The 26,683-nt window shown below is 41.0% G+C and overlaps 1 protein-coding gene across 4 annotated transcripts in view; it reads right to left on the reverse strand.

Annotated features, from left to right (window-relative positions):
* Positions 1 to 26,683, reverse strand: part of AFG2A (AFG2 AAA ATPase homolog A) — a 175,643-nt gene that overhangs the window by 124,071 nt on the left and 24,889 nt on the right. For all 4 annotated transcript variants that reach the window (XM_081208065.1, XM_081208064.1, XM_081208067.1 and 1 more), the window contains exons 11-14: positions 20,288 to 20,497; positions 17,090 to 17,143; positions 15,976 to 16,055; positions 2,087 to 2,213 (exon numbers count right to left, since the gene is read on the reverse strand). In XM_081208065.1, coding sequence (XP_081064191.1) covers positions 2,087 to 2,213; positions 15,976 to 16,055; positions 17,090 to 17,143; positions 20,288 to 20,497 — 471 coding nt within the window. The remainder of the gene's footprint in view (positions 1 to 2,086; positions 2,214 to 15,975; positions 16,056 to 17,089; positions 17,144 to 20,287; positions 20,498 to 26,683) is intronic.

Here is a 26,683-nt window from a genome sequence, read left to right on the forward strand (position 1 = left end):
TCCAACTCAACTTAAACAGGGCTAAGGAGGAATATAAGAGGCAAGCAGACAAAAACAGAAGGGAAGGTGAAAGCATCAGGGTGGGGGACCAGGTGTGGCTGTCAACCCAAGGGTTGCCATTCAAAGGAGGTTGTAAGAAATTAAGACCCAAAAGGCTGGGTCCGTTTGAAGTCATACAGCAGGTCAATCCGGTGGCTTTCAGGCTCCGGTTACCGAACCACATGAAGCTGCACCCAGTTTTTCACAGGTCGTTGCTGTCACCGTATAGAGGAGACAGTGAGGGGAGGGTCACTAGGGGACCAGCAATGGAGGAGAAGGAACACAGCTACCATGTAGCGGAGATCCTCGATTCCAGGTGGAAGGGAGATCAAGTAGAGTATTTGGTAATGTGGGAAGGGGAACCGGAGTCGGAAAACACCTGGGTTAGGGCAGAGGATGTCAATGACGAGGTTTTAATAGAGACTTTTCATCAGAGGTTCCCACGTAAACCTCAGCCTGTAGCGAGGTTCCGAAGGGAATACTTTGCCACCACCGACGAGGAAGAGGAGTTGGAGGGGTTCCCAGATTCTGAAGAGGAGGAGGATTCAGCTGGCCAGGACGACGATCGATGGAGAGAATTGTTCGAGACGTCAGAAGATGAGGAAGATTCGTTTCGGGGTTTTAGCCCTTCACCTCCCAGGGGGGAGGAATTGGGAGGGGGTGAGGGGGGCCCTGGAGGGGAGGTGGATGTCAGGGAACTGCCATCAGAGCATCAGGTGGTGGAGGGACTCAGGCAGGATGAAAGAGACTCAACTGCTGAAGCAGGGACCAGCAGGGGGAGGAGTGGGTCTCTGAGGGAATGCGAGCAGGAGGGAGGGCTCAGGGAGGCTTCCAGCGAGAACAGTGGGGAGGTATCGGAGTCTCCCATAGGGAGACCCATACCTCGCAGGAAACTGTCACGCCGTGAGTCCAGGAGACGCGTTTCCGTTAAGGAACTTCTTTGCTGGAAACGCTTCCGCAGACAGCCACTGTCGGACTCTACTAGTGACTAGAGCAGACATGTCTGAGGAGCTCCGTCACACACGGAGGTTTGTGGGGGCGCACAAACTCTGAGGGAGCACGTTTTCACGCACAAGCAGCTAATCAAACCCTCACAACTTCATTCTCAGCCCTTATGCTCTAGGCATCCCAGCTAATGTGTTTGACACTCAGATCTCACCCAGCAGGAGCTAAAGCAATCCAATTCTTCAGCTACACACACATTACTTCCTGTTGTGAAACAATCACAGAGTTCCCTGGGGTTGTAACAGCTTCTTCTGTTCTAGCCTGCCATTACAAATAGATGCCAGAGGTATTATGGATGATGGAAACCAAGAAAAGGACATTCTTGCTGGTAAATTTCTGTCTCTGTCTTACAGAGAAGGGCACTCAGTTCAGGGAGGGCTAACAAGCCATCATCCTAGATGTCTATGAAGGTTCAAAGTTAGGATATTGGATGCAATTCTAAACAAAAACACATTTGAGAGAACAGAGACACATTGCACAATTTGCTTAAACATTCTCTGAATGACTACCTACAATTTTATCTATCGGAGGAAAGCAACCATGTATCACAGGCTAGGTAACTGACTGGTGTGGGAGAAATTCCCTCCTGCCTATGGAAAGAAAATTTTCCTTTCACCCCACATGGACTGGAGATATATATTTAGTTCTGAGGTTTCAAGATACAGTACTTCCAAGGCTGGCTAACTCTACAAAATGGTCCATTAATCCTGAAACAAAGGACCCCAAGATCCCAAGCAGACCAACTTGCTCAAAGCTGTTCCGGCTGCAGCAAACATCTCTATCTTACTGCCTTGTGAATGCATAGGGGTCTTAGTGGTCAGTTTGCATATTGCTTTCAAAAAATGCTGAAGCAGCAGCACTGGTGGAGCAAACCATGCTTCCTTCTGAAAACTAGGAGAACAACTGTTTTTGTTGAGCCTTATACAAAAACCCTTTTTTAAAAATTCAGTATGTTTGACTACAATTGACTGCAATCTTAAAACATCTCACTTCCAATAAAGTAATTTTAACAAAAGTAGGGGCAAGTGCCCAAACCTCTTACCTTGTCTATCATATCTGGTCGGTTTGTCGCAGCCAAAACTGTCACATCCTTTAGCTGTTCAATCCCATCCATTTCTGTCAGCAGCTGTGCCAAGACGCGGTCTGCCACATTCCCAGAACTCGAAGAGCTAATGGAAATACAAAACAAAAGCCATAGTAGTGGGTGTTCATTTCTTAAACACTACTTGAGCTTGAGGACCACATTCCCTCATAGGCAACTTTCCAGGGGCTGCATGCCACTGGTGAGAGGGACTAGAGGAAAAACTGGGCACAGCAATGGTGTGGCTCTTAACCTTTGTCCAGGAGAATAAATTCCAGGCATGCAAAAGTCAAATGTTTCTACAAACGCCACATCCATCCTCCTTTCAAGCAAGTAAGAGGCATTGCCACTGTTCAAGCACACGTTTGGCTAGGCAAAAGCACTCAAGCAAGTGGCCTGGACAGCATCCAAAGGGCCAAATAGAGATGCTTAGAAGTTCTATTTGGTCCCTGGGCCAAAGGTTCTCCATCCCTGTGCTACATTAATCTGATGAATCAGCTTTTCCTTATTTGATACGCGATCAAGTCAAGGATAGCCTAGTTCCTTTCCACATTCTGAAAGAGGAAGTTATTGACAGGTCATGAATTTCTTGGTGGTTTATTTTTCAGCAAAATATCAGTGTAATTGACTCCCCCCCCCCTTGCCCATTATCACTAATGGCTTGGATGTACTTAAACAGGGCTTACCAACAAGAACACAAACATGAAACCGATTTTTTAAAAACTGAAGCTATTGTTTTGGGACCAGTATCCTTTTCCTGCAACTCCCGCCAACTTGGCTACCAAACACCAACAAAACAAAGTATGTCAGAACTTGGCAAGTGATTTATTGTGGCATTCGCATGGGTTGATTTCGTAAAGATGTATTGGCAACATTAAAACGCTGCTCAGACAGTGTTTTAGTTTCTGCCACCAATGCAGGTCATCCAACACTAAGTGAAATGAAGGCCTTTTACAGATTCATTTCTTCCACCTTCCCCATGTAAGACCAAACTGAGCAGTGGCCAGCTAACCCATAAAACCACCTTCTTATTAATTTTGCACAGCTGTTGCTCCAGATGTTAAATACATATGTTGTTTTGAAATCACCAAATGGTTAGGTCTCAAAAAGAAAAGACATTTTTCTCCTGGAAGAGATTTCAGAACTTAGCCTATTTGTGTCTTGTGTGGGGTTTTTTTTTTTATTAACTACATGTGAAAAAGTGAGTTCAAAAATGCAGTTGGGTATTTAATTATAACTTCCACATTTATTACTTTAAATATGTAATTGGTACAAAATGGCAGATGCAAAGCTTGTTTTACAAGATTGATCCTGCTGACATATGAGCTTTTTATATTTGCTTTCACAAGAGTCTGTTCCATTTTATGAGCCCTGCACTCAGTAGCATTTACAATTGGGTCTTGTGCAATAATTGTCCTAATTTTGATTTATGGCATAGCTAATGTGGGGTGCACATGGGGCAAAACCAGGGAAGTGAATAGCGCAGCTAAGATACACTCTTGTCTTCTCATATTGACTGTCTCTTATCTACAAGTACAAACTCTGGCAATGGCACCTGACAAAATAAAACCTTCTTGAAACATAATCCCAAGCATGCTCACTCAAAAATAAGTCTCACTGAGTTCAATGGGACTTGCTCCCTAATGTGTGTGCAGTCTTAATTCCCACTGGTTTCAGAGGAGACACATGTTTTACTCGCCTAAAGAACAGAGAATTAAGTCATCAACTTTAGCTGGATTGCTCTCTTACTTTATTCAGTTGGTGTTATCTACACAGATAACCAACCCCAAGAAATGCCCTGGAAGAGTGCAGTTTGTTCCAAAAGCTCCCTTGAACAACTGCTGCTAAGTGGAGCTGAAAATTTGGAACAGGTGGGAAGTGGGAATGAAGGAAAGATGACAAATACTTAGTCACAGAATTTAGTATCCAGATACTTGCACATGTCAAAACTCCCAATTGGAAATGAATCAACTAAGGACCAGAAAAGAAAGGAAACAGAAAAAGTAGAATTACTTTCCTTTTGCATATGCTTCTGGAACCTAAAATGCAATGTTTCATGTTTATTTTGATTGCTTTCCAAATAAGCATTTACCCTGTACTCCTTTGCTGTACAAGACCCCTGCCCACACTGATATTAATATAGATTTAAGTCCTCCATGTAGCCCAAAGCTGCCGTGCTTTCCTTTATGCATGGAACTCAGCTGTCAGATTACACACCATATTTAGCATGACTCCTACAAGTAAACAAGCCCTTTTGGCTTAACAGGCTATCCTATAAAAATGCAGACAGACAGACATTTATAGCAGGAGATTTCTCCACCAGCTGCTCCAGAACTGCGTCAGCAGCATGTGTGCTCAGATGTTTGAGCTCTGCATAAACTGTTAATCTGAGGGGTGACATACAAGCATGTATTTTTTCCATTTTCCCATGATTTCCCAACAAGAATTTCATTAAAGCTGTCTCGGTTTTTGACGCAAGCACAACTCAGATACACAAATTATGTTTAACCTTTCAGACCCATTTATAAAACCAGCATCCAGCCAATAAGCGTTTCTTCCCCACCACCGCCAGCTGACCTGTGAACCATGATGTCACCATCCTAGCACTACAGAAATAGTAATCAGGCAAAAACTGATGCAAAACAGTTTTCTGTCAACAAACCCGACTGTATGCCAAACAGAATGCCAATGTTTGTGAGGTGCGCACGTGTGCCTGTTCACCTGTCCAATGACAGCTGTCTGAAGCTTAGGGAATCAATAGCAATGACAGAAACAAGCTTTTTAAAAAGGTTACTACTGAGGAATGGTCAGGAGCGCAAGACTTAAGAGTGAAATGATGAGCTTCCTACAGTGCCTTTAAGATAAAATACCAACTCCAATTGCTGTCTATCTTGTACAGTGGTACCTCAGGTTAAGTACTTAATTCGTTCTGGAGGTCCGTTCTTAACCTGAAACTGTTCTTAACCTGAAGCACCACTTTAGCTAATGGGGCCTCCTGCTGCTGCCACACCACCAGAGCACGATTTCTGTTCTCATCCTGAAGCAAAGTTCTTAACCTGAGGTACTATTTCTGGATTAGTGGAGTCTGTAACCTGAAGCGTATGTAACCCGAGGTACCACTGTACATTCAACTTTGTGATTTCACAGTGTTTAAAAAGGCAAAGTTGTAAAACTTTCATGACCTATTTCCACCCACAGTTTTGAATAGAGTGATTTTCCATACTCCCACTTTCTATAGAATTCACAATAAAAGCAGGTGTAATAAACTGAGCCAAAATCATTAGATAATTACACTGACACCCATACTTAATGAAAACAGCGGTTGCTATCTGGAAAATGCAACAAGCTGACCACCTCTTGGAATTGTTTACAAACAGCAACATTTATACAACAGCATGCTCTTGTAGTCTAGATTAATCTGGAATTCTAGATTAACCTGCTTCTGTCACCAGTCACTAAGAAAATTCAAACCATCCATAAGAGTGCACTTCAAGACTGGGGCAATGTGGCACTCCAGGTCTCTATGTCTGGCCCTCATAATTCTCCCTAAGACACATTCACCCACTAGTTCTGCTTTGCACCTTGAATGTTTTTGCTTGGGTGGAATGTACCACTGAATGTTGATAACGCTTCATTTGTCTAGATGAAGGAGAACAATGCTGTTGGAATGTAGAAACTAACCTACTGTACAGAGATAACATTTATGTCCACTGCTCCACCCACTTTTGCCACTGTCCTCATCTACCACTGGCAAGTAGCCTTTGGAAGGTTTCCCAAAGGGCAATGTGGCTTAAAAATGTTCCCTGCCCCTAATTTAAAAGCAATCCAACAGTTATTACTGTGAGCATAAGGGAGTTGTTCAGGTATGCCAACTTAACAAGTTATACTTAACAAGTGGGTTGTTACCCCTGGGAGACTGAAGGTTGGATTTAAGGAGGGAAACAGGGCCAACAAAAAAATAAAAGTGATCTTTACACAATTCATACATTAAAAGAAAGGAACCAGAAGTCAGACATACAGTGGATGCGGGCAGGATCCGTTCTGGAGCCCTGTTTGCATCCTGAGTAAAACATAAGACGCGACAGCGCATCTGCGCATGTCACGTTGTGCCACTTCCACGCGTGATGTCATTTTGAGCGTCTGCGCATGCGCGAGTGCCAAAACCTGGAAGTAACAAGCTCTGTTACTTCCGGGTCGCCGCGGAGCATAACTTGAAAACGCTCAACCTGAAGCACATTTAACCCAAGGTATGACTGTACTACGTGAGGGTTATCAATATTATGGCTGCTAAAGCAGTATGAGACACAAAATGTTAACATCTCAACTACTCAGAAGATAAATTTTTAACTATCCATCCCCACAGAATCTGTTTCTCAAGTTATATGTAGAATTTCTTTGAAGATCATCCACAACAGCTGAGAGCATAAACTGAAACCTTAGTAGAGTCAAGGCCCTTCAGAGTACTTAGCAAGGCCTACTAAGGGAGTTTATATACTTCTGATTAAACTGAATTCTTGTAATACCATGGGGGCTACTTAATCTCTGGAAGTTTAATAGATTAAACTGAACCTGAGCATCTTCCACTCTATTTCTAATTGCTCCCTAAGCTACACACAAGCAAGTTTCTGAAACACAGGCGGAGAAGAGTACAGTGGTACCTCGGGTTAAGAACTTAATTCGTTCTGGGGGTCCGTTCTTAAGCTGAAACTGTTCTTAACCTGAGGTACCACTTTAGCTAATGGGGCCTCCCGCTGCCGCTGCGCAACTTCTGTTCTCATCTTGAAGCAAAGTTCTTAACCCGAGGTACTATTTCTGGGTTAGTAGAGTCTGTAACCTGAAGCGTCTGTAAACCGAGGTACCACTGTATCCAATTTGAACTGCGTGAATGTTCCCTAAGCTTGTGCAGTACTTTTTTCCATCCTTCTGTGGGACTCCTAGATCTGTTTTCGGGTTCCCTCTGGGACAGATTTGGAGGTGGCACAGGGCATGTGCAGGGCGAGAGGGAAGACCCACAGCACAAGCAGAAATGCTTGCGCTTATTAGGGCACATTAGTTGAATGCCACCCATTATGTTACCATCATCAAGTATGTTTCACAAAATACCCCACAGGTGCCCAAAATGCACAGTGTCACAGTTGCAAATAAGATGCTATCTGGGGTAAATGCTGAGAAAATGTAGTAACAAAATACTATAATCTGTAGCACTGATAATATATGACATCCTAGCAGCACAAATGAAACCATGTGGGAAGCTGTGTGGGTTCTGTGCAGAAAAAAATAAAGCACACCTTAATTTTATTACACACACACACACACACACACACACACAGAGAGAGAGAGAGAGAGAGAGAGAGAGAGAGAGAGAGAGAGGTCGCACCTGCACTATACATTTAAAGCAGTATCATTCCACTTTAAACCACCATGGCTTCTCACAAAGAATACTGAAAGTTGTCTGGAAAGACCTCTAGTTCCTGCACAGAGTTACAGTTTCCAGAGTGGTTTAGTGGAACTCTGGAAATTGTAGTTCTGTATGGGGAAATAAGGGTCTCCTAATCACCCTTTTTTTAAAAAAACAACTACAGTTCCCATGGCTCTCTGGGGAAGTCACAACTGTTTGAAGTACAGTGGTACCTTGGGTTACATACGCTTCAGGTTACATACGCTTCAGGTTACATACTCCACTAACCCAGAAATATTACCTCGGGTTAAGAACTTTGCTTCAGAATAAGAACAGAAATCATGCTCCGGTGGCGCGGGGGCAGCAGGAGGCCCCATTAGCTAAAGTGGTGCTTCAGGTTAAGAACAGTTTCAGGTTAAGAACGGACCTCCAGAACGAATTAAGTATTTAACCTGAGGTACCACTGTAGTATGATACTGCTTTAAATGTATTGTGTGGAAGGGGCCACACACAAGTAAAAAATGACTGCAACACTGTTTTATTTCCTTCATTTTACAAATTCCAGCGAAAATGGATCTTGGAAAAAACAGCTTTCCAGAGTATTATTGGGTTTTTGTTGTTGTTGTTGTTGTTTTAAACTACCTTTACCCTTTTAAAACAAGCTTATCCTCTACAGTTTATACCTTCAAAAATCTAGAGAAATAAGAACAGTAGAGAAAAATTTGGCTTGCTCCACTTCTAATACACATTGTACATTGTCCTTGAAAATCATGTGTATTTTATGGTTACCTGAAAATGATTTTTAAAAACCTCAAGCAACTTACTTCCAGAAAAATTATAACTCCAAACACATCTTTTGACTAGTATTCCTAACTTCTCTAGAAGTTTGAGGTAAAACATTCCTAACATACCAAACCCCCTGCCTACCAACACACTCCCACACTAAAATCACCACAATCACACAGTATGAAGAATGTATTGAGTCTGACATTTCTGTCAGGCTTTCACAGGAGGAAAGCTGTCAGCAAAGCACACCTGCCAGGTCAGACTTTTCAGTCCAGCTACCATGGTTGTAATTAACTGTCACACTGTTTTATTTCCTTCCTCTCACAAGTTCTGGTGAAATATGTTTTTGGCAGGACAAGGCTTTCCAGAGTGCTTGTTTTCAATAAAAGCAACAATCAAGATTACCAATTGCTATTATGGGCATCTGCCAAGACAGTTTCTAAAAACCTATTTTGGCCTTTATTGTAACATAAACTCACACTTTTATGAATGACTATTTCCTCAAGTAAAGACCACAAGACTAATCAACTCTACTCAATAATAAATTCCTGATCTGTATTTAAAGATATAACAACTCACGCTTTACAAGTAATAGTATACATGTTTTCTTCCACATATGTACCAAACACACAGTACATATGAGTAATATGCCATATAGCTAGGTAAGACATACCTATAAATTGCTCCAGAAACTTGGAAGGGGCACCTCAGTTATCTTCTACTGTATACAAAATGTTTTTATACACAAATTATATTTTGGTGTCATTGTAGCGTGTTGTATGTATTACTGGTTTGGGGGCATGGGGATTTTTTTTTACTGTTTTAATTGTGGTTTTATATGCTATTAGTTACGCATTTCAGCAGTATTTTTTTTTTTTACTGTAAGATTTGCATACTCCTAAAACCTACATCCTGTGTACATGTAAGTAACATGTATTTAACTTCATTCACTTTAAGTATCAATAAAGAAAACAAATGCATTAATGAAACAAGTGCATTAATGGTAAAATGTGAGGTTGCTTAAACAGTAGCTTCATTAGGGGTGTTGACATGTTATATTCAATGATAATACAACCTGTCTACGTAACAGTTGAGTTGTACAGTTATTCATATGTGACATTCAAAAGAATGTAGAGTCTGTGTACCAGTGGTTACAGTAACTGAGCTGTACAAATAATAAAATATTTACTGTTTCACAAAAAATGATTGTACATGCATAGGCAGTTTGCACCTGTGTTCAGTGTAACATGTAATCAAGCCTTATAGCACGATTCTGCAAAGGGATATAAGCTTTGTATTTATACTGCAGTGCTTATGCACAGTGAAAAAGATAACCAGTTTTAATATTCCAATATTCAGCTTGCACCAGCTGTCTTTTAGAAAGAAACTTGACAGCACTTTTCCATTTCCTTTCTTTATTTCCCCCCTTCAGCAGTTCTCCTTCTGTGCATTCCTGGAAGTTAATCAAGCTGAAAACTGTAATCAATCATGCCGACTGTAGAATCAACTGAAGTTTAATCTGGACGTACTACAGACTACAATGTGGACACAAGCTGGATTCCTCTTACAGCAGAATATTATATCAATATTTAAATACAATACCAGGGATTGCTGGTTGGAATTTTAAACAAAATCTAAAATATTTATCCAGTCCTATACCCAGCAAGAACTGGTTTTTCTCTCTCTCTCTGGGTCTAGGGAGTCATCAATGCTTCACTGGGAGAGGGGAAATACCACCTGTCTTGAAGAGGCTGTGGAGTGCCCCTCCTTAAGAAGGCCTCCATGGACCCAGAAATGCTAAATAACTATCACCCAGTGGCTAATATCCGCTTTGGAGGCAAGCTTCATTCATAGTTGGAGGAAACTGAGAATCTGGATCTATTGTAGTGATGGCACTGAAACTAAATTGGCCACCCTGGATATGACATTTGTCAGGAGAGAGAGATGGAGAGTGTGCAACCCTGGTCATTCTTCTTGACCTTTCAGCAGCTTTCTTGACCATGGTATCCTTTTGGAGCGGCTCAGAGTGCTGTATTGCATTCGTTCTGCTCAAACTTCCAGAAAGTAGTTAAGGGAGGCCACTGTTTGACACCACAAGCATTTTCCTGTGGTGTCCCACAGAGTTCTGTCTTGTCACCCATGCTATTTAACACCTCTTTGAAGACACTGGAACTCAAGATATTGGAGTAAAGTGCCACCAATATGCAGATGACAGCCATCTCTTATTTCCATCTCAAGCAGGAGAGTTGGCTAAGGTGCTAGAATGTTTGGAGGCAGTGATGGGCTGGATGTGGGCCAACAAACAAGCTGAATTCTGAAAAGGCAGGTGTTTATGCATTCCACATTACTGAGTCAGAACCTCACTTATCTAGCACTAGGGCTTAGTTGTTTGTTGTCATGCAAGGATGTGCATCTAAACTAAAGTAGAAGCTACTTTTTAATTTGTCCTTTCCACCTGAGTTAAAAGTGCTTCAAGTGAAGAAAAATATATAATTACCCTACTGGATATAGAGTAAGTGTTTCACTGTAGCTGTAACATTTGAATTTAAGTCACAAAATTGACACTTACTACATACTGTTTTCTGGTGCCGATTACTTACAGCTAAACCTGTAGATTTTACCATAGATTTTGGCCTTTGATTATTTTTCTTTCACCGTTCAGTCACTTCATTTTGCATGACCAAAGTACCAGATAAATGTCTGTCAGGGAACTGCCATCGGAAGGAAGGGAGGTGGAAGGGCTCACACAGGTTGGGAGAGACTCAGCAGCTGAAGAGGGAACCAGTAGGGGGAGAGGAGGTGAGCTGAGGGAAAGTGAGCAGGAGGGATGGCTCCGAGACACTTCCAGCGAGGGCAGTGGGGAGGTTTCAGGACCTCCCGTAGGGACACCCACTCCTCGCCGGAAACTGTCACGCAGAGAGTCCAGAAGACGTGTTTCCGTTAAGGAGCTTTTATGTTGGAAGCGATTCCGAAAGCAACCACTGTCGGAATCTGCCAGCGACTGACGGAGCCATGTTTAAGGGGCTCCGTTACAGACAGAGGTTTGCAAACTTGATCAAACTCTGAGGGACTTGGATTTTACGCACAAGCAGCTCATCGTCCCATCGCAATGTCCATGTGCATTTAAAGTATAATCAAAAGTTGTTCCCTAAATGGCTACAATTTTGAGAGCACTGTGGTTACCTTCTGTTCACACGCTTCCCCTTCTTGGCCTCAGAAAGCAAACTGGTGCCTTATATAGTTCTCTTCCTTCAATAATGTACAGCAAAGCACTGACTTTTTAAAAAGGAATTTAACAGTAGTGTTCTCTCCAACCCACAATTTTTCATGCCTGAAACTGCTTATAAAAAACAAAAAGGAACAAACATGTCTATTGCCTAAAACTCCCCACAATCCTACATGTATAAACAGCATCCTATTTCCAAAGCACGTAGATATCCCAAGTTCAGCAAACAGACTGTCTGGACTGCATTTACACAGAACCATGTTCATTCATCACCTTCAAGTTTAATTACCAAGCTATTTCCTCTTGGCAAAGTTTACCGGTCAGTGGAATTAGGTTTTACATGGTCAGGATACCAAGGAATTACAAGTACCCATAATTCTCTGCAGCTGCACAATTTGTTAAGAATCTGAAGCTTTGAAAAGGAAAGGATTATTTAGGAACAAACATTCCTTCTTGCATACAGTTGTATCTGGAACATTCATGTGGACATGACCTCAATGCAGACGTCTTTTATGAAATAATGCCAAGAAAAGGCAGCTAACTAAAAGAAACCCAATATTAGTCAGAACCACAGAGAAATAGGAAACGCATCCATTTCTTCAGTAGTACAGATTGTTCCTTATTGTATATTTGGACTGTGAATTGGCCAGTTTCATTTAATATATGCCAAATTCACCACTACTTTCAGAAGATTTATTAAATACTGTAACAAAGACTGCCAAAGTGGTTCTACGATAGTCAGCAGGAACAACCACAATGTCTCAAAACAAAACCTCTCATTTTATTTGCTCAATTCCACTTCGGAAATCAGTGATACAGCCTTCGCTATTCTTTATTATTAAACTTGGCAAATAACATACAAATCTTCTCATACATTCTTTAGTCCTCCCACCGCCGTAGCAATTTCCTTCACTTTCCACCCTCCCTTAGCTGTGGTTTCACCAAATAAGAGGTAGCTACTATGATGGAGATACAATCAATTCTTATAGAAATCGCAAGCTAGTCCTACCACTACCCACAGCCTCCAACAACTGTTTTAATGTTTTGTATTTTGTGGATATTCAAGGCACTATCCAACTAAACAGTTCTACTACCACAAGCACTTTTGGCTGTACAGTGGAACTTTCCCTTACTGTTCTCTCCCTATGTGCCCCCACCACCCTAAATCTGTTCCAGGTGCTTGGGATATCTCCCAGAATATATTTGGGGGGCATGCAGATGAGAGGAAGTGCTGTTGTGCAATCAAAGGTGTTTGTGCTACTAGAAATCGCTCTGCCCAGACGCTGAGGTCCAGAGCCGAGGGCCTTATGGCGGTTCCCTCATTGCGAGAAGCAAAGCTACAGGGAACCAGGCAGAGGGCCTTCTAGGTAGTGGCACCCGCCCTGTGGAACCCCCTCCCATCAGATGTCAAAGAGATAAACAACTACCTGATATTCAGAAGACATCTTAAGGCAGCCCTGTTCAAGGAAGTTTTTTAATGTATGACATATTAGTGTATTTTTGGTATTTGTGGAAGCCGCCCAGAGTGGCTGGGGAAACCCAGCCAGATGGCCGGTGTACAAATAATAAATTATTATTATTATTATTATTATTATTATTATTATTATTATTATTATTGAAATGTTTAGCAGGATACTGCTCTGTTATGCACTATGTTATACACTATGTTGTTTATGTTAGTATACTGAAACCATCCCATGGCCTTAGGACAAAGGGTGGTATACATTAAATTAACAAACAAAACGAGCACTTCAGGGGTGCATGGGGTTACTTTAGGGTCAGGTAACAATCTTCCACAGAAGTGCAAATAAGGGCCAAGCCAGTAGCAGCCTTATGCTGTATGCCTATTTTTTTATTCTGTTTCAATTATACATGAGTGTATGTAGCTGCTTCTTGATTTACATTTTTCTGCCCTGTATATGTGCAAAGGCAGCTGATATACAAAAGCCACCTGCAGTATCTTTCATTCCAATATTTTTACACAAACACTGCCAATTAATAGGGTAAATTATAACCAGAAGTAGTTATCTGTAGGGAAAGGGCACAGGGCGTTTAACGACAGCAATCTGTTCTGTAGAAAAAGCACAGGGGGACTAGGGAGACAATATCAACAGGTGTTTCCTTGAAAACCTCAGTCTGGTTATAGAAGAGGAAATGGATCTCTGGAGCCTGCAAATCGTTAGCATCTCTAATGCATTTGCAAATTCCTACTGTGGAAAATCAGCCTGTAAAAACAGGTCATTTCCAATAAGTGCCTTGTCTGGTTTCCTACACCATTTAATTCCAGATGAATTTTATGAGAACTATGTTACATATTTTACCTCCCATATGGTTCACATTTGACAAAAAAGTATTTGTGTCCTGCTCTGCTCTTTTCTATTCTCCAAAGAGCGGATGTCTTCAATGGAACACTGAAGGTCACACCTCCTATCTCCAATGGACAGGCCAAGGCTGTGTTTTCTCCTTCTCCATCTATCTCCAGATAAGATGATGGTTTGGGAAGTGCACCTAGCTAGAATGGGAACATTCTAAATTAAGGCTCCAGTGAACATACTGGACAAAACTGGCCATTTTCATTTTTTCCTTATAACAGCCTTTTCATCACATTGCACAGTTTCAAAATCTTTATTAAAAATATGTATTTGACATGTTTATTCCTGTTTGTAATTTCTTTAATAATTAGTTTAGACATGTTTAATAGTGCCCTGGAGAATGACTAAAAGTTTATATAAGTGTCATAATAAAAATGGGCAGGAAACAAATATAGCAACATATAGCGAGACACCACAGTCAGATTGCATCAAAGGGCAGAAATTACAGCAACTGGCTAGTGTTCTGTTTCGGTTCTATGCTCACGTCAGATCTGACAATTTAGCTCTAAAAGTTTGCTACTGCTAACGCAAGAGACTACTGTTCTGGTAACTCTACATCCCTGTCACACAAGCAAATTACAGCTGGTGATGTACAAAACAGAAAGCTCTTATTATTGTTGGGTGAAATCCAACATTAGTCATATTCAGAGCACATTGACTTAGTATCTTAAGTCCATTGATTTCATTGGGTATACTCTGTGTGACCTAGTTGGAAATCACATCATCATCATCATCATTATTATCAAATGGTTCTGGAAATGCCATTCCTTTACTTTCAACAGGGGTATTGAGCATAGCATTCTTCAGATGCTGTGGACTCCTACTTCCATTAGCCACACCAAGCCAGCATGTCCAATGGATGGAAGTGATTGGCATGTTGAAACACTACATCACGAGGCACTATGATAGACAGGCCCTGGGTCTGCCTCCTGGTGATCCAACAACCAGTAAGAAGCAGTGAGACCAACAACCAATCAGGAGAGAATGTGTGGAATTTAGGTTAGACCCTAGCAGTTTAACAGTCAGATACAGACTTTTGATCTGGGTGGGCAAATGGGGTCTCTGCCTATCTGCGTGGGCTCAGATAGCGATTATCCGTCAGTAGGCACAGAGAGCGAATAGGCTCTCACTTAGATACAAGGATTGTCTATGGGCAGACTATGCTGGACTATCTGAGAAGAGTTAGCTAGGGAACTTGGCTTTGATTCCCTGTGGGGACGTTAAATCCTAGAAGGGGCTGGGTGGGTGTTGCTGCTTGGGACACTGATATCCATGCTAGGTGTGAAAAGTCTACCTGAGACTTGGTTTGACAAAGAGTATTGTTTAAAAGTTTCTCTGTAAACAGTGTCTTTAATAAACTTTTGTGCCTCATGCGTGAAACCATCAAGCGTTAAATGCTCGTAGAGTGTAATTAAATAAACATACAGTTTGGGATTCTGGTCTATGGCCATTTACTATTCTAATGAAAGTGCAAGGCAACATCCTCATGACGTGCTCTGACTCCAAGCCAAAGATCTTGAAAATCACATTTCCATCGCCAACACATGCATACTTGCATGCCTGCATGTAATGCATGATCAAGGATATATGCTTGGTGACAATGGAGCAGAAGTATGGGTAGCGTTCACCTGTGACATTTGCCTAATCCAATTTTCCCCACAGACGCTATTACCCCAATGGAAGGCAGTCAGGGAAACAGTCTTTCCCTGTGGGGTTAACAGTAATTTCCGGGGGAATTTCAATCAGGAAAAGAACACCAGGGCGGTGGGGAAGCAGGGGTGAGAATGGTCTCCCCCAGCACCACTGTTTCAATAAAAATCAATAAAATTACGATCCTTCTCTTGGCAGTCTTTAAAAGCAGGGAAGTTTTAAAATGTTTACTGGAAAGAAAAAAAGTCACTTATTTGAATTACTGCTAGGTCTTGCAGAACACTTCTATCCCTAATAAAATGAACCAACCAATTTCCATCTAAATATGCAAGGGAAACAGATACAAAAGTCAACTTCTTGTTCGTGTGAAAGTACAAAGCAGTAACAGATCCAGAACCTTGTACATAATTTTTCTTACCTCCCCCTTTCTACTGCCAGGGCATCTATTTCATCGAAGAACAATATTGAGGGTGAAACAGCTCTGGCTTTCCTAAAGATCTGACGAAACAAAAACAAAACAATTGTCAGATTGTCCAAAGAAGTTGAATAATCACAAATAAAGTTGTTACCCTTGGTTTGCCTCTGATATCCAGGATAGGTTGCAATATAAAGATAAAACCATAATGACACAACCTTGGATCATCTAGAATGTCCAACCGATGGACTGCGCTTTTGTAGACTGTGGAGTTAACCATTTCAAATAGCATTGCTTGCATCCCTCCAATTATTCTCTAAACAGCAGCAAAAAAAAATTGTGTAAATATACTTTAACTGAACATATACTAAGCATATCTGAGGATTACTATTTTAAATGTCTTTAACTTTTGAATACTACCAGTTGGCAAAACCTTTTAAGAATTAGCCAAAGGATGTTCCATGCTCACCTGGTAAAAACAAAATAGTTACCAGCTGCTACAGCATTAACAGGATAATTCCTATCATTTTAAAACTGTCAAACAAAAGCTAAGCTATGGAAATATTTCTCCATTCCATGAATGCAACTCGTTGAACACAAAATATTGAATTCCATTCTACTAGAACAGCACATCAGCAGTATTAGAATAAATGAATTATTAGGGCAGAATGCTCCATTGGAGGCATGTATCCATTCAAGCAATATCCTAGTAAAAGAATCTAGAAGCGAAGATTCCCCATCGATCATTGTGCCAAGGATAGTGCTATGAAAGTGCCAAAGGTCTTCAGTGAACCCACAGCAACACCAGCCTGCTGCAGGCCCCTGGTAAGTTTGGATAGGAAAAAGAAGGGGGCAGAGATTGGAAGGTTGAGCTTCCAAGAACACCCTCCACTCTTAGCAAATTCATACACAAGCTGACTTCATCATATCAACATATGGCAGGAAGCAGTGAAGACTGCTATAATTCAAAGCCTGTGAAAACTAGTTACTGCAAAGCAATGACTGCATGATGCAACAAAAAGACCCTGACTATAATGTAGCAAAACAGACAGTAAGTTGCGTTATACATCCCTGTACATGTGCACTTAATATTCCAGTTAAATTAATAACACCTTACCTCTCTGACTGCACGTTCAGATTCTCCAACGTATTTGTTCATCAATTCAGGGCCCTGCATGAAAAGAGTTACATACCTTTTCCTTATCACAAACACAGCTTTAAAGAAATCTGTCATATCACATAGAATTCTACCTTGAAGAACTTTTGAATATCTACTTAATCAGAGATAAACCCTATAATACAGGGTCTTCCATGGAGACCCTTGCTGGATGTTCCATGATTAGCAAGGGCGCTGGCTCCTGGGTTGCGTGGTGCCACACACAAGCCCCCTCAATCCTGATGACTAGTGCTTGCCACTTGCGTGACCACATGGTGATAGCACCTACCACCTGGAATGCCCCTACCTTCAGTAAATTAATGAACCAGAGACAGTAATGACCTTCCTTTTTTTTTTTAAATCGTTTTTATTTGATTTTACAAATATAAATTTATGAGCATACCAAATACACATCCGCATAAAGAGATTACTCTGAATCTCAAGACTCAGAGATTCAGACAGTAATGACCTTCCAATGCCTCCGAAAAATATACATGTTTACCCAAGCTTTCCTGGACTCTTAATTTTTTGTGCATGGCTGCTTTATTGTGAAATGCAGTTGCGTTTTGTTTTTATCAAGTTCTCAGGAGACTTCATTAAAATTTTGTTATATTTTTATTATTTTTATGTAAACCGCTAAGAGGTTAGTGTAACATTTGAAATAAATCCTTGTGATTGTGGAAGTAAAGAATGAAACACCAACTCAGGTCTGCATTTTTGGTGCAGCTCATTGGATAGCTAAAGCTACATGCCCTATTCCTGTTCTCTTGCACTCTGCTTAATAAATGAGTTGGCAGCATGGAGCTCAATATGTGCTAAATTTTTAAGTCTATTACTCAATCAGCACAGATCACAGAGTGACATTTCATACTTCTGCTTACTAAACAATAGCTAAAGGAGGATCTGCCAAAAAACCTCATCGGAACACTAACCAGTTTCCTTCTGGGGATTCAGTGATGGTTGCTCATGAAGCAGAGCAGCAAGATTTCCAAGCCTCATTAATCTATTTTAACTGCTGCAGCCAGGAGGAAGGAGAAAAACGGCGGAGGAAATTTTAACTGGAAAATATTTTGACATACTTGACCCAGATGACAAACCAAACTTAAGCACATGTCAAGGGCAGAGAGCCACGGAACGGAATCCGAAGAGGGATACAGGACATTAGAAAATATGCCAAGATGAAGTCAGAACTCTGACAACATTGTATATTTTTGTAATCATTGCTAATCAGGAAAAAAGGAGAAGCTAACACTGAAAGGATCTTATTTAAAACAGAAAATAAGGCACCGAGAACATTTTCTACCAAAAAACCTTCCACCGCAATTGGACACATTTACTAAATACAAATAATGCGTTGGAGTCGCTGACTCTCTTCTGCCTGCATAAATGTTGTTCTTGCTCTTTTGAGGCACTACAAGTTTGCCAGCTAGTTTCTAAAGTATTCTTAAAATCCAGAGAGTGCTAGATCATTTGGCACTCCTGTACGTTTAGAACATCAGAAAGGCCTAATTATTTAACACTTCTCTTTTATGGATTGATAGCCCGAGGTCAAGCAACACATTACACACAGTTTTCATATCTTGTAACTTGTTTTTAAACAAAAGCAGTTTGGCAGTGGGTGTTCTTGTATGGAGAAATAGCAAAGGAGTGCTTTAACCTTCTTCCTGTGTACTGTTTTTCCACTCCAACTCCCTACCTCCCAACCAACTGCCAAGGTTTCCAATTATGTTTACACCCTATATGCACCTGGAATCCTATCACAGGAGGAAAAACAGGGGGAATTCCAGCAGAAAAATAGTAGAGACAGGAAAGGGTTAAGGGTCCTCCCCACTTCTCTGCACAAAAACACTTGCTTCTGTTTATAAAAACTGGCAATTAAGGGGTTGTTGCTCAGATTTGCATGTAGCCTAGTATAACCTATGAGTGGAAATTATTAATCCCATCTAAGAACACAAGAGCTCTGCTGGTTCAGACCGAAGCCATATCTAGTCCAGCATCTTGTCCTCATAGTGGACAGCCAGAAGTTTACATGAAGTCACGAGCACAACAGAACTCTGAACCACTCCTGTTCCCCAGCAACTGGGGGGCAGCCATTGATAGCCTCAACCTCCATGAATCTGTATAACCCCCCCCCCTTTAAAGCCACCCACCCATGTGGGCTGCCATCCCTACATTTTGTGTGTAGCCAATTCTACAGTCTAACTATGTACTGTGTAAAATAGTTAAAGGTAAAGGGACCCCTGACCATTAGGTCCAGTCGTGGCCGACTCTGGGGTCGCGGCGCTCATCTCGCTTTATTGACCGAGGGAGCCGGTGTACAGCTTCCAGGTCATGTGGCCAGCATGACTAAGCCACTTCTGGCGAACCAGAGCAGAGCACGGAAACGCCATTTACCTTCCCGCCAGAGCGGTACCTATTTATCTACTTACACTTCATGCTTTTGAACTGCTAGGCTGGCAGGAGCAGGGACTGAGCAACGGGAGCTCACCCCGTCGCGGGGATTCGAACCACCAACCTTTCAATCGGCAAGCCCTAGGCTCTGTGGTTTAACCCACAGTGCCACCCGCGTCCCTTTTGTGTAAAATAGTTAAAGAGGGACAAAGTCAAGTTTCTGCAATTAGAGGCAACATTTAGCTTACTGCTAATTTTAATTATTAGTTGAATGTTTTAAATAGCTGTTTTAAACAGCTTTTACTGATAGCTTTACTGCTTCTGTGAGATGCCTTGAGTTTTTTCCTTCACAATCAAATGGTATATGAATTTTGTGAAATAAAATAAATTAATAAACAATTGAAAGCTGTTCACACACTGAGTTGTTGTATTCAACTATGTTCTCATCAGATAGACCCACGAAACTTAACGGACCTAAATTAGTCATGCCCATTCATTTCAATGGCTCTACTCTGAATAGAAGGAACACTGGATACAAGTAGTGCTTCAAAGTGCATCAGTTAAACAGGAAGGTGCAAGTGACTTGCTTTTTTTTGTCCAAAGTAGGACAAAGGAGGGATGCCATGTGCTTCCAGTGCAGAAACAGCTCCCCCATCTCACTTCAGACAGAGGCCAACACAAAGTTACCAAGAAGCACAGGTGTATCAGCATTTCTTGTTCCACACGTATCCTATAATGCCCTGCCTTAAAACTAGAAATGCCATTTACCTTCACTGCCAAGAAATTCAGCCCACTTTCATGGGCCAATGCCTTTGCAATCATGGTTTTTGAGCATCCTGGAGGTCCATAGAGTAGTACTCCCTTTGGTGGCTGAATCCCCATTCGAATGAAAGACTCGGGATGCTTCAGTGGCCATTCCACTGCTTGTTTCAATTTCAGTTTGACATCTTCTAGCCCTCCAATGTCTGACCAGGATACCTGTAAAACAAACAACCCCGTCATGAATCAGCAGGAGATTTTTTTGTAGAGTAGATGAATAGAAGTATTCCACTCACACACACAAAAATAGAAGCTGCTACAAATACACACATGATTTAAAATCACATTCTTTTTTTTTTTTATAAAATTTTTATTGGTTTTACGAAATTTTTTAAAAAACAAACAAACACTTAAGAAAACAAACATACACGTATAATTTCATAACATATTTTCATAAACCTCTTTTCTAAGACTTCCCCATACCCCCCCTTTCTGCATCCCAATGTCCATAATTTTATAGCAACTCCCAATTGTTACTTTCCAACCTTAATCATCTTAGTCATCTCTATATTCTAACCTTATGTCACTGTATCCCTTTGTTCCTAAGAACCAAAACACTCTAACATTCATTAAGTTTATAATAGTCCTTAAGATATCTTTTGAATTTTCTCCATTCTTCTTCCGCTGTCTCTTTTCCTTGATCACGGATTCTGCCTGTCATCTCTGCCAATGTCATATAGTCCATCACTTTCATCTGCCATTCTTCCAGAGTGGGTAGATCTTGTGTCTTCCAATACTTTGCGATGAGTATTCTTGCTGCTGTTGTAGCGTACATGAAAAAAGCTCTGTCCTTCTTTGACACCAATTGGCCGACAATGCCCAAGAGAAAGGCCTCTGGTTTTTTAGGAAAAGTACATTTAAGTACCTTTTTCATTTCATTATAAATCATTTCCCAGAAAGCCTTAATCTTCGGGCATGTCCACCAAAGGTGGTAGAAGGTACCTTCAGTCTCTTTACATTTCCAACATTTGTTATCGGGCAAATGATAAATTTTTGCCAGCTTGACTGGGGTCATGTACCACCTGTATACCATTTTCATAATGTTTTCCTTTAAGGCATTACATGCCGTAAATTTGATACCGGTGTTCCATAACCATTCCCAGTCATCTGACATAATGTTATGACCAACATCCTGTGCCCACTTAATCATGGCTGATTTGACTGTTTCCTCCTCTGTATTCCACTTCAGCAACAAGTTATACATTCTAGATAAGTTCTTAGTGGTAGGTTCTAGCAATTCGGTTTCTAATTTTGATTTTTCCACCTGGAAGCCGACTTTCCTGTCCTGTTTAAAAAATTCCATTATTTGACGGTATTGAAACCAATTTTCCACTTTATGTTTCAATTTTTCCTGGCTTTGTAATTTGAACTTATCTCCATCCTGTTCTAAGATTTCCCAATACTTCGGCCATCCGACCTCCATATTGAGTTTTTTCACAGCATTAGCCTCCACTGGTGACACCCATCTAGGGGTTTTATTTTCCAATAGATCTTTATATCTTATCCAAACATTAAACAATGCTTTTCTAACAATGTGATTTTTGAAGGCACTGTTAACTTTATCATACCAAAGATATGCATGCCAACCAAAAGCATTGTTGAAACCTTCCAGATCCAAGATGTCTGTATTCTCGAGGAGCATCCATTCTTTGAGCCAGCAAAAAGCTGCTGCCTCATAGTACAATTTTAGGTCCGGCAGGGCAAAACCCCCTCTTTCTTTAGCATCTGTCAGTATTTTAAATTTAATTCGGGGCTTTTTGCCCTGCCAGACAAATTTCGAAATATCTTTATGCCACCTCTTAAAACATTCCATCTTGTCAATAATCTGCAAGGTCTGAAACAAAAATAGCATTCTAGGCAATACATTCATTTTAATTACTGCAATTCGGCCTAACATTGACAGTTTCAAATTTGACCATATTTCTAAGTCTTTTTTGATTTCTGACCAACATTTCTCATAGTTGTCCTTATACAAATTCTGATTCTTGGATGTTAGATAAACCCCTAGATATTTGACCTTTTTGACCACAGTCAAACCTGTTTCCTCTTGAAATTTCTCCTTTTCCATATCTGTTAGGTTTTTCCCTAAAACTTTGGTTTTTAGCTTGTTCAACTTAAATCCAGCTACCTGGCCAAACTGTTGTATTATTTCTAATACCTTTTTCGTACTAGTGTTTGGCTCTTGCAAAGTCAATACTAAGTCATCTGCGAACGCTCTTAATTTGTAATGTTTAGCTCCGACCTGCACACCTTTAACCTGCTGGTCATTTCTTATCATATTCAGCAAGACCTCCAGAACTGTAATAAAGAGTAATGGGGAGATCGGGCACCCCTGTCGTGTTCCTTTTTCTATCTTAAGCTCCTCAGTCACCACATTATTTACAATCAGTTTGGCCTTTTGTTCAGAGTATATTGCAGCCATACCATTCTCAAAACCCAGACCTACCCCCATCCTATGCAGATTCTTCTTCATAAAACTCCAAGAAATATTGTCAAAGGCTTTCTCCGCGTCTACAAATATCAATACTGCTTTAGTGTTTATATTCACCTCTAGCTTTTCCAGAATGTCTATAACATTCCTTACATTGTCCGCCAGGTGTCTTTTAGGGAGAAAGCCTGCTTGGTCCTTATGAATCATCTCCATCAAAACTCTTTTAAGTCTTTTTGCCAAAATGTCTGCAAAAATTTTGTAATCCACATTGAGCAATGATATTGGGCGGTAGTTCTTGAGTTGGGTCTTTTCAGTCTCTGACTTTGGTATGAGTGAAATGTATGCCTCTTTCCACGATTCAGGTGCCCTTTTTCCTTCAAGGATCTCATTACAAACTTCTCTTAATGGTTGAATCAACCATTCCTTCAGCGATTTGTAGTATCTAGAAGTCAATCCATCTGGTCCCGGAGATTTGCCCAGTTGCATATTCTGAATGGCAGCCTCTATCTCTTGTTCTGAGATTCTCTGGTTCAAGTCCATCTTACTTTGCTGAGAGATGTTTTGTAATCCATATCTTCCAAGGAATTTGTCTATATCTTCTTCATTTTGCGGGCCTTGAGTATAGAGTTTTTTGAAATAACTTAAAAAGCAATTTCTAATTTCATTGGGTTTAGATATGTTCTTTCCATCCACCTCTAGACTTGTAACTGTATTTAGTTTCTGCCTTTTCTTCAATTGCCATGCCAAAAGTTTACCACATTTATTTGCTGATTCAAAAGTTTTTTGCTTCATTTGCTTTATCTTCCATTCAATCTCTTGGTTCATCAATTCCATATATTGGGTTTGATATAACTTGATCTCTCTTAAAATGTCCTGAGACTTTGGTTTTGTTCTTAATTTCCTCTCTCCTTCTTTTATCATTTCCAAGATCTTCTCTTTTTTCTCATTTTGTTTTTTCCTCTTTATTGAGTTTTGTTGAATCAAAAGTCCTCTCATAACCGCTTTACTTGCATCCCAGATCACTCTTTTCTCGACGTCGGTCCTCAAATTTATTTCAAAATAGTCTTTTAGGGTCTTTTGGGCCTTCGTGAGAATCTCCTTATCTCGAAAGAGGGTGTCATTCATTCTCCATCTAAATTGACCAGTTGTTGTGGGTTTCATCTCCATCTTCACGGCGTTATGGTCGGAGCAAGTTTTTGGGCAGATTTCCACTTTCTTAATCTTTGGAGCCAGTCCACTAGTAACCCAGATTTGGTCAATTCTGGTCCAGGTCATCATTGCTTGGGAGAAAAAGGTTCCCTCTCTCTCCAGAGGGTTCCTTGTTCTCCAAATGTCTATCAAGTCCATATTTTCTGTCATTTCGAAAAAAGTCTTAGGGAGTCTCCCTTCTTTAGTGACTGTTAATCTTTGTGCCTTGTCCATATTAGTGGAGACCACGCCATTCATGTCTCCCATGATTATCATATTGTAATCCAAATAGTCCGTCAAGGTTTCATGAAGTCTCTTAAAGAAGTCAGATTTGCCTTCATTTGGTGCATAAATTCCAACAACTAAGAATTTTTCTCCATGTACTTGTATCTCCACAGCCAGATATCTCCCTTGTTCATCTTTGAATATCATTTTTGGAGCCCATTTCTCCTTCACATATATTACAACTCCTCTCTTCTTAACTTTATCTGATGAAATAAATTCTTGTCCTAGCCTTTTATTTGAAAGTAATCTCCTATGGGCTCTGGTTATGTGAGTTTCTTGTAAGCATATCAAGTCCAATTGTTCTTTATTCAATATATGAAATACTTGTCTTCTCTTCAAAGGCCCATTGAGCCCATTACAATTCCAACTAAGGAATTGCAGAGCCATCTTGTTATTTTCTTAAGACTCCTCCAACAGCTCCAAGTTGTTGCTCTTCTTCTGATGGTAATGATTTTTGTCCAGGCAAGAGATTCAAGATGTCCAATGCTCTCCTCTGTTCTGCAAGTACGTCCACAGTCCCCTTCTGTAAATCCTCCTGGTATCTTGCCAAAAATTTGTCTTTGTCTTGAATTGTCTTTATTTTCACTTTCTTTGCCTTGTAGTCAAATGACAGTCCTTGTGGGAACTCCCACCTAAAGCGAATAGTGTTCTTCTTTAGCAAGAGAACCAGGTCCTTGTAAAAGTTTCTTAAGTCCAGAATGTATTTTGGGATGTCTTTAAAGATCTGTACAGCTGAGTTTCCAATTTGCAGGGCCTTTTCGAAGTGTAATCCTAATATTTTGTCTCTTTCCTCCTTGGATCTGAGTGTAATCAAACAGTCTCTCGGTGTCTTTCTATCTTGCTTTTTACCCAATCTGAAGGCAGTCGTAATTTTAAATTCGTCTTCCTCAAGGTCCCAACAATCCACAAACTCCCGTGTCAAGTATTCCACAAGGCTGTCTCTTTCGTTCTCCGGAATCAGTCTTAATTTTAAATTTCTCTCTTTCCTCTGTAAGTCCCACAAGGCCAATGTTGCATCATGCTCATAGACCTTCTTGGCAAGGGGCTCTAGCTTCTCCTGTGTCTCTCCGGCAGTGGCTTTGGCCTCCTCGGCAATTTGGCGGGTGGTGGCGTTCTCCTCTACCAATCTATTTATAGATTCTGTATTCTGATTCAGTCTTGCTGATATTTCTGTTAATTTTTGTGTGTTCTCTGAAGTCTGTTTTGTCAAAGACTCCAGGGTTTGGTTTATCTTGAGCAAGGCCTCTGTCACAGCTTCCATAGAGACGGCTGCTCCTTTGTCTTGACCTGTTGTTCCTGCTGATCCGGCTGTTGCGCCTGAAATTGAACCTCTTTTCTTTGCCTGTTGCAGCTGCAGCTGTTGTTGTTGCTGTTGTTGCTTAATCTTGGCTCTTGTCACTATCTCTTCTTGTGGGCCGCTCATGTCAAGGTCAATTCCCACGGGATTTGTTCTCCCTTGGAAAATTCCACTGTCTTAAGCCGTGCCGAACTTTACTTTATCCTCTAGAGGGAGCAAATCAAAATGGCCATAGAACAAAATTTCCAAGTACCAAAACAAAGGAGACAGTCCAAAAAATGAGAAAAAGGGGAAATTAACACAGTCCAAGCCAATATTACTAAATCAAATTGCCACAGTTGCCCAATTTATACTGTTTCTTCTTGTGATATACAATAGTCAGGCAGTGTAAAAACTTTGTATCAAAGTATCACTTCACAGGGAAAAGTCAGTTCAGTGTACTAAGAAGGCAGACCGTTTCGTACAATCAAACAGATGAGACAGCAGATGTTTTTTTCCTCCAAATAAGTCATGCAGTTAATGGTCAGATTCGCCTCTCCTCTGCCCTGCTTGCTAGAGGGGAGATCAAAGGTTTAAATGTCCGGTTTAGCTGATCAAAGGACAGATTTAAACGGATGCAGGTTTAAAGTTCCGTTGCTTTCGCTTTCATGCAGTCGGGGGGAGGCAGACTTCCTTTGTTTAAATCTCCCCCGTTTTTAGCCCAATTTTTAAAAGTAAAAGAGTCCCAGTTATTTTTCAGTTCTTACTCACGGGGAATCAGTCCGAATTTCTTTTCAGGAAGGAATCGGCGCTCTCCGCTTATGGCGACGCGGCTTCACTTCGCAGGCTGGGTAGCGACTCTCAGCACCGCGCTCACTCCCGATGTCGATCCGTAGCCTTTAAAAAGGCTCTTTCACGGTACCGGGGGGCGCAAAGGTGCCCACCGAGTCTCCTTGTTCTCAGGCTTCAGCGCCTGGGATTTTAGGGGTCCCCCGCTTGCCGTAGCGGGTAAGACCCGAACTTGCGAAGCAGTCCTTCTCCGGAGCTCGGAGCTAGGACCGCCATTAAGCGCTGGCACCGACCGGAAGTCCTGATTTAAAATCACATTCTACCAGTGCTGCACTAAAATGCTTCCACTGCATTTACAGAGATGATGGGGAAATAG

The sequence above is a fragment of the Podarcis bocagei genome, assembly GCF_964188305.1.
Source record: "Podarcis bocagei genome assembly, chromosome: 9".
In the NCBI taxonomy this organism is placed as follows: Eukaryota; Metazoa; Chordata; class Lepidosauria; order Squamata; family Lacertidae; genus Podarcis; species Podarcis bocagei.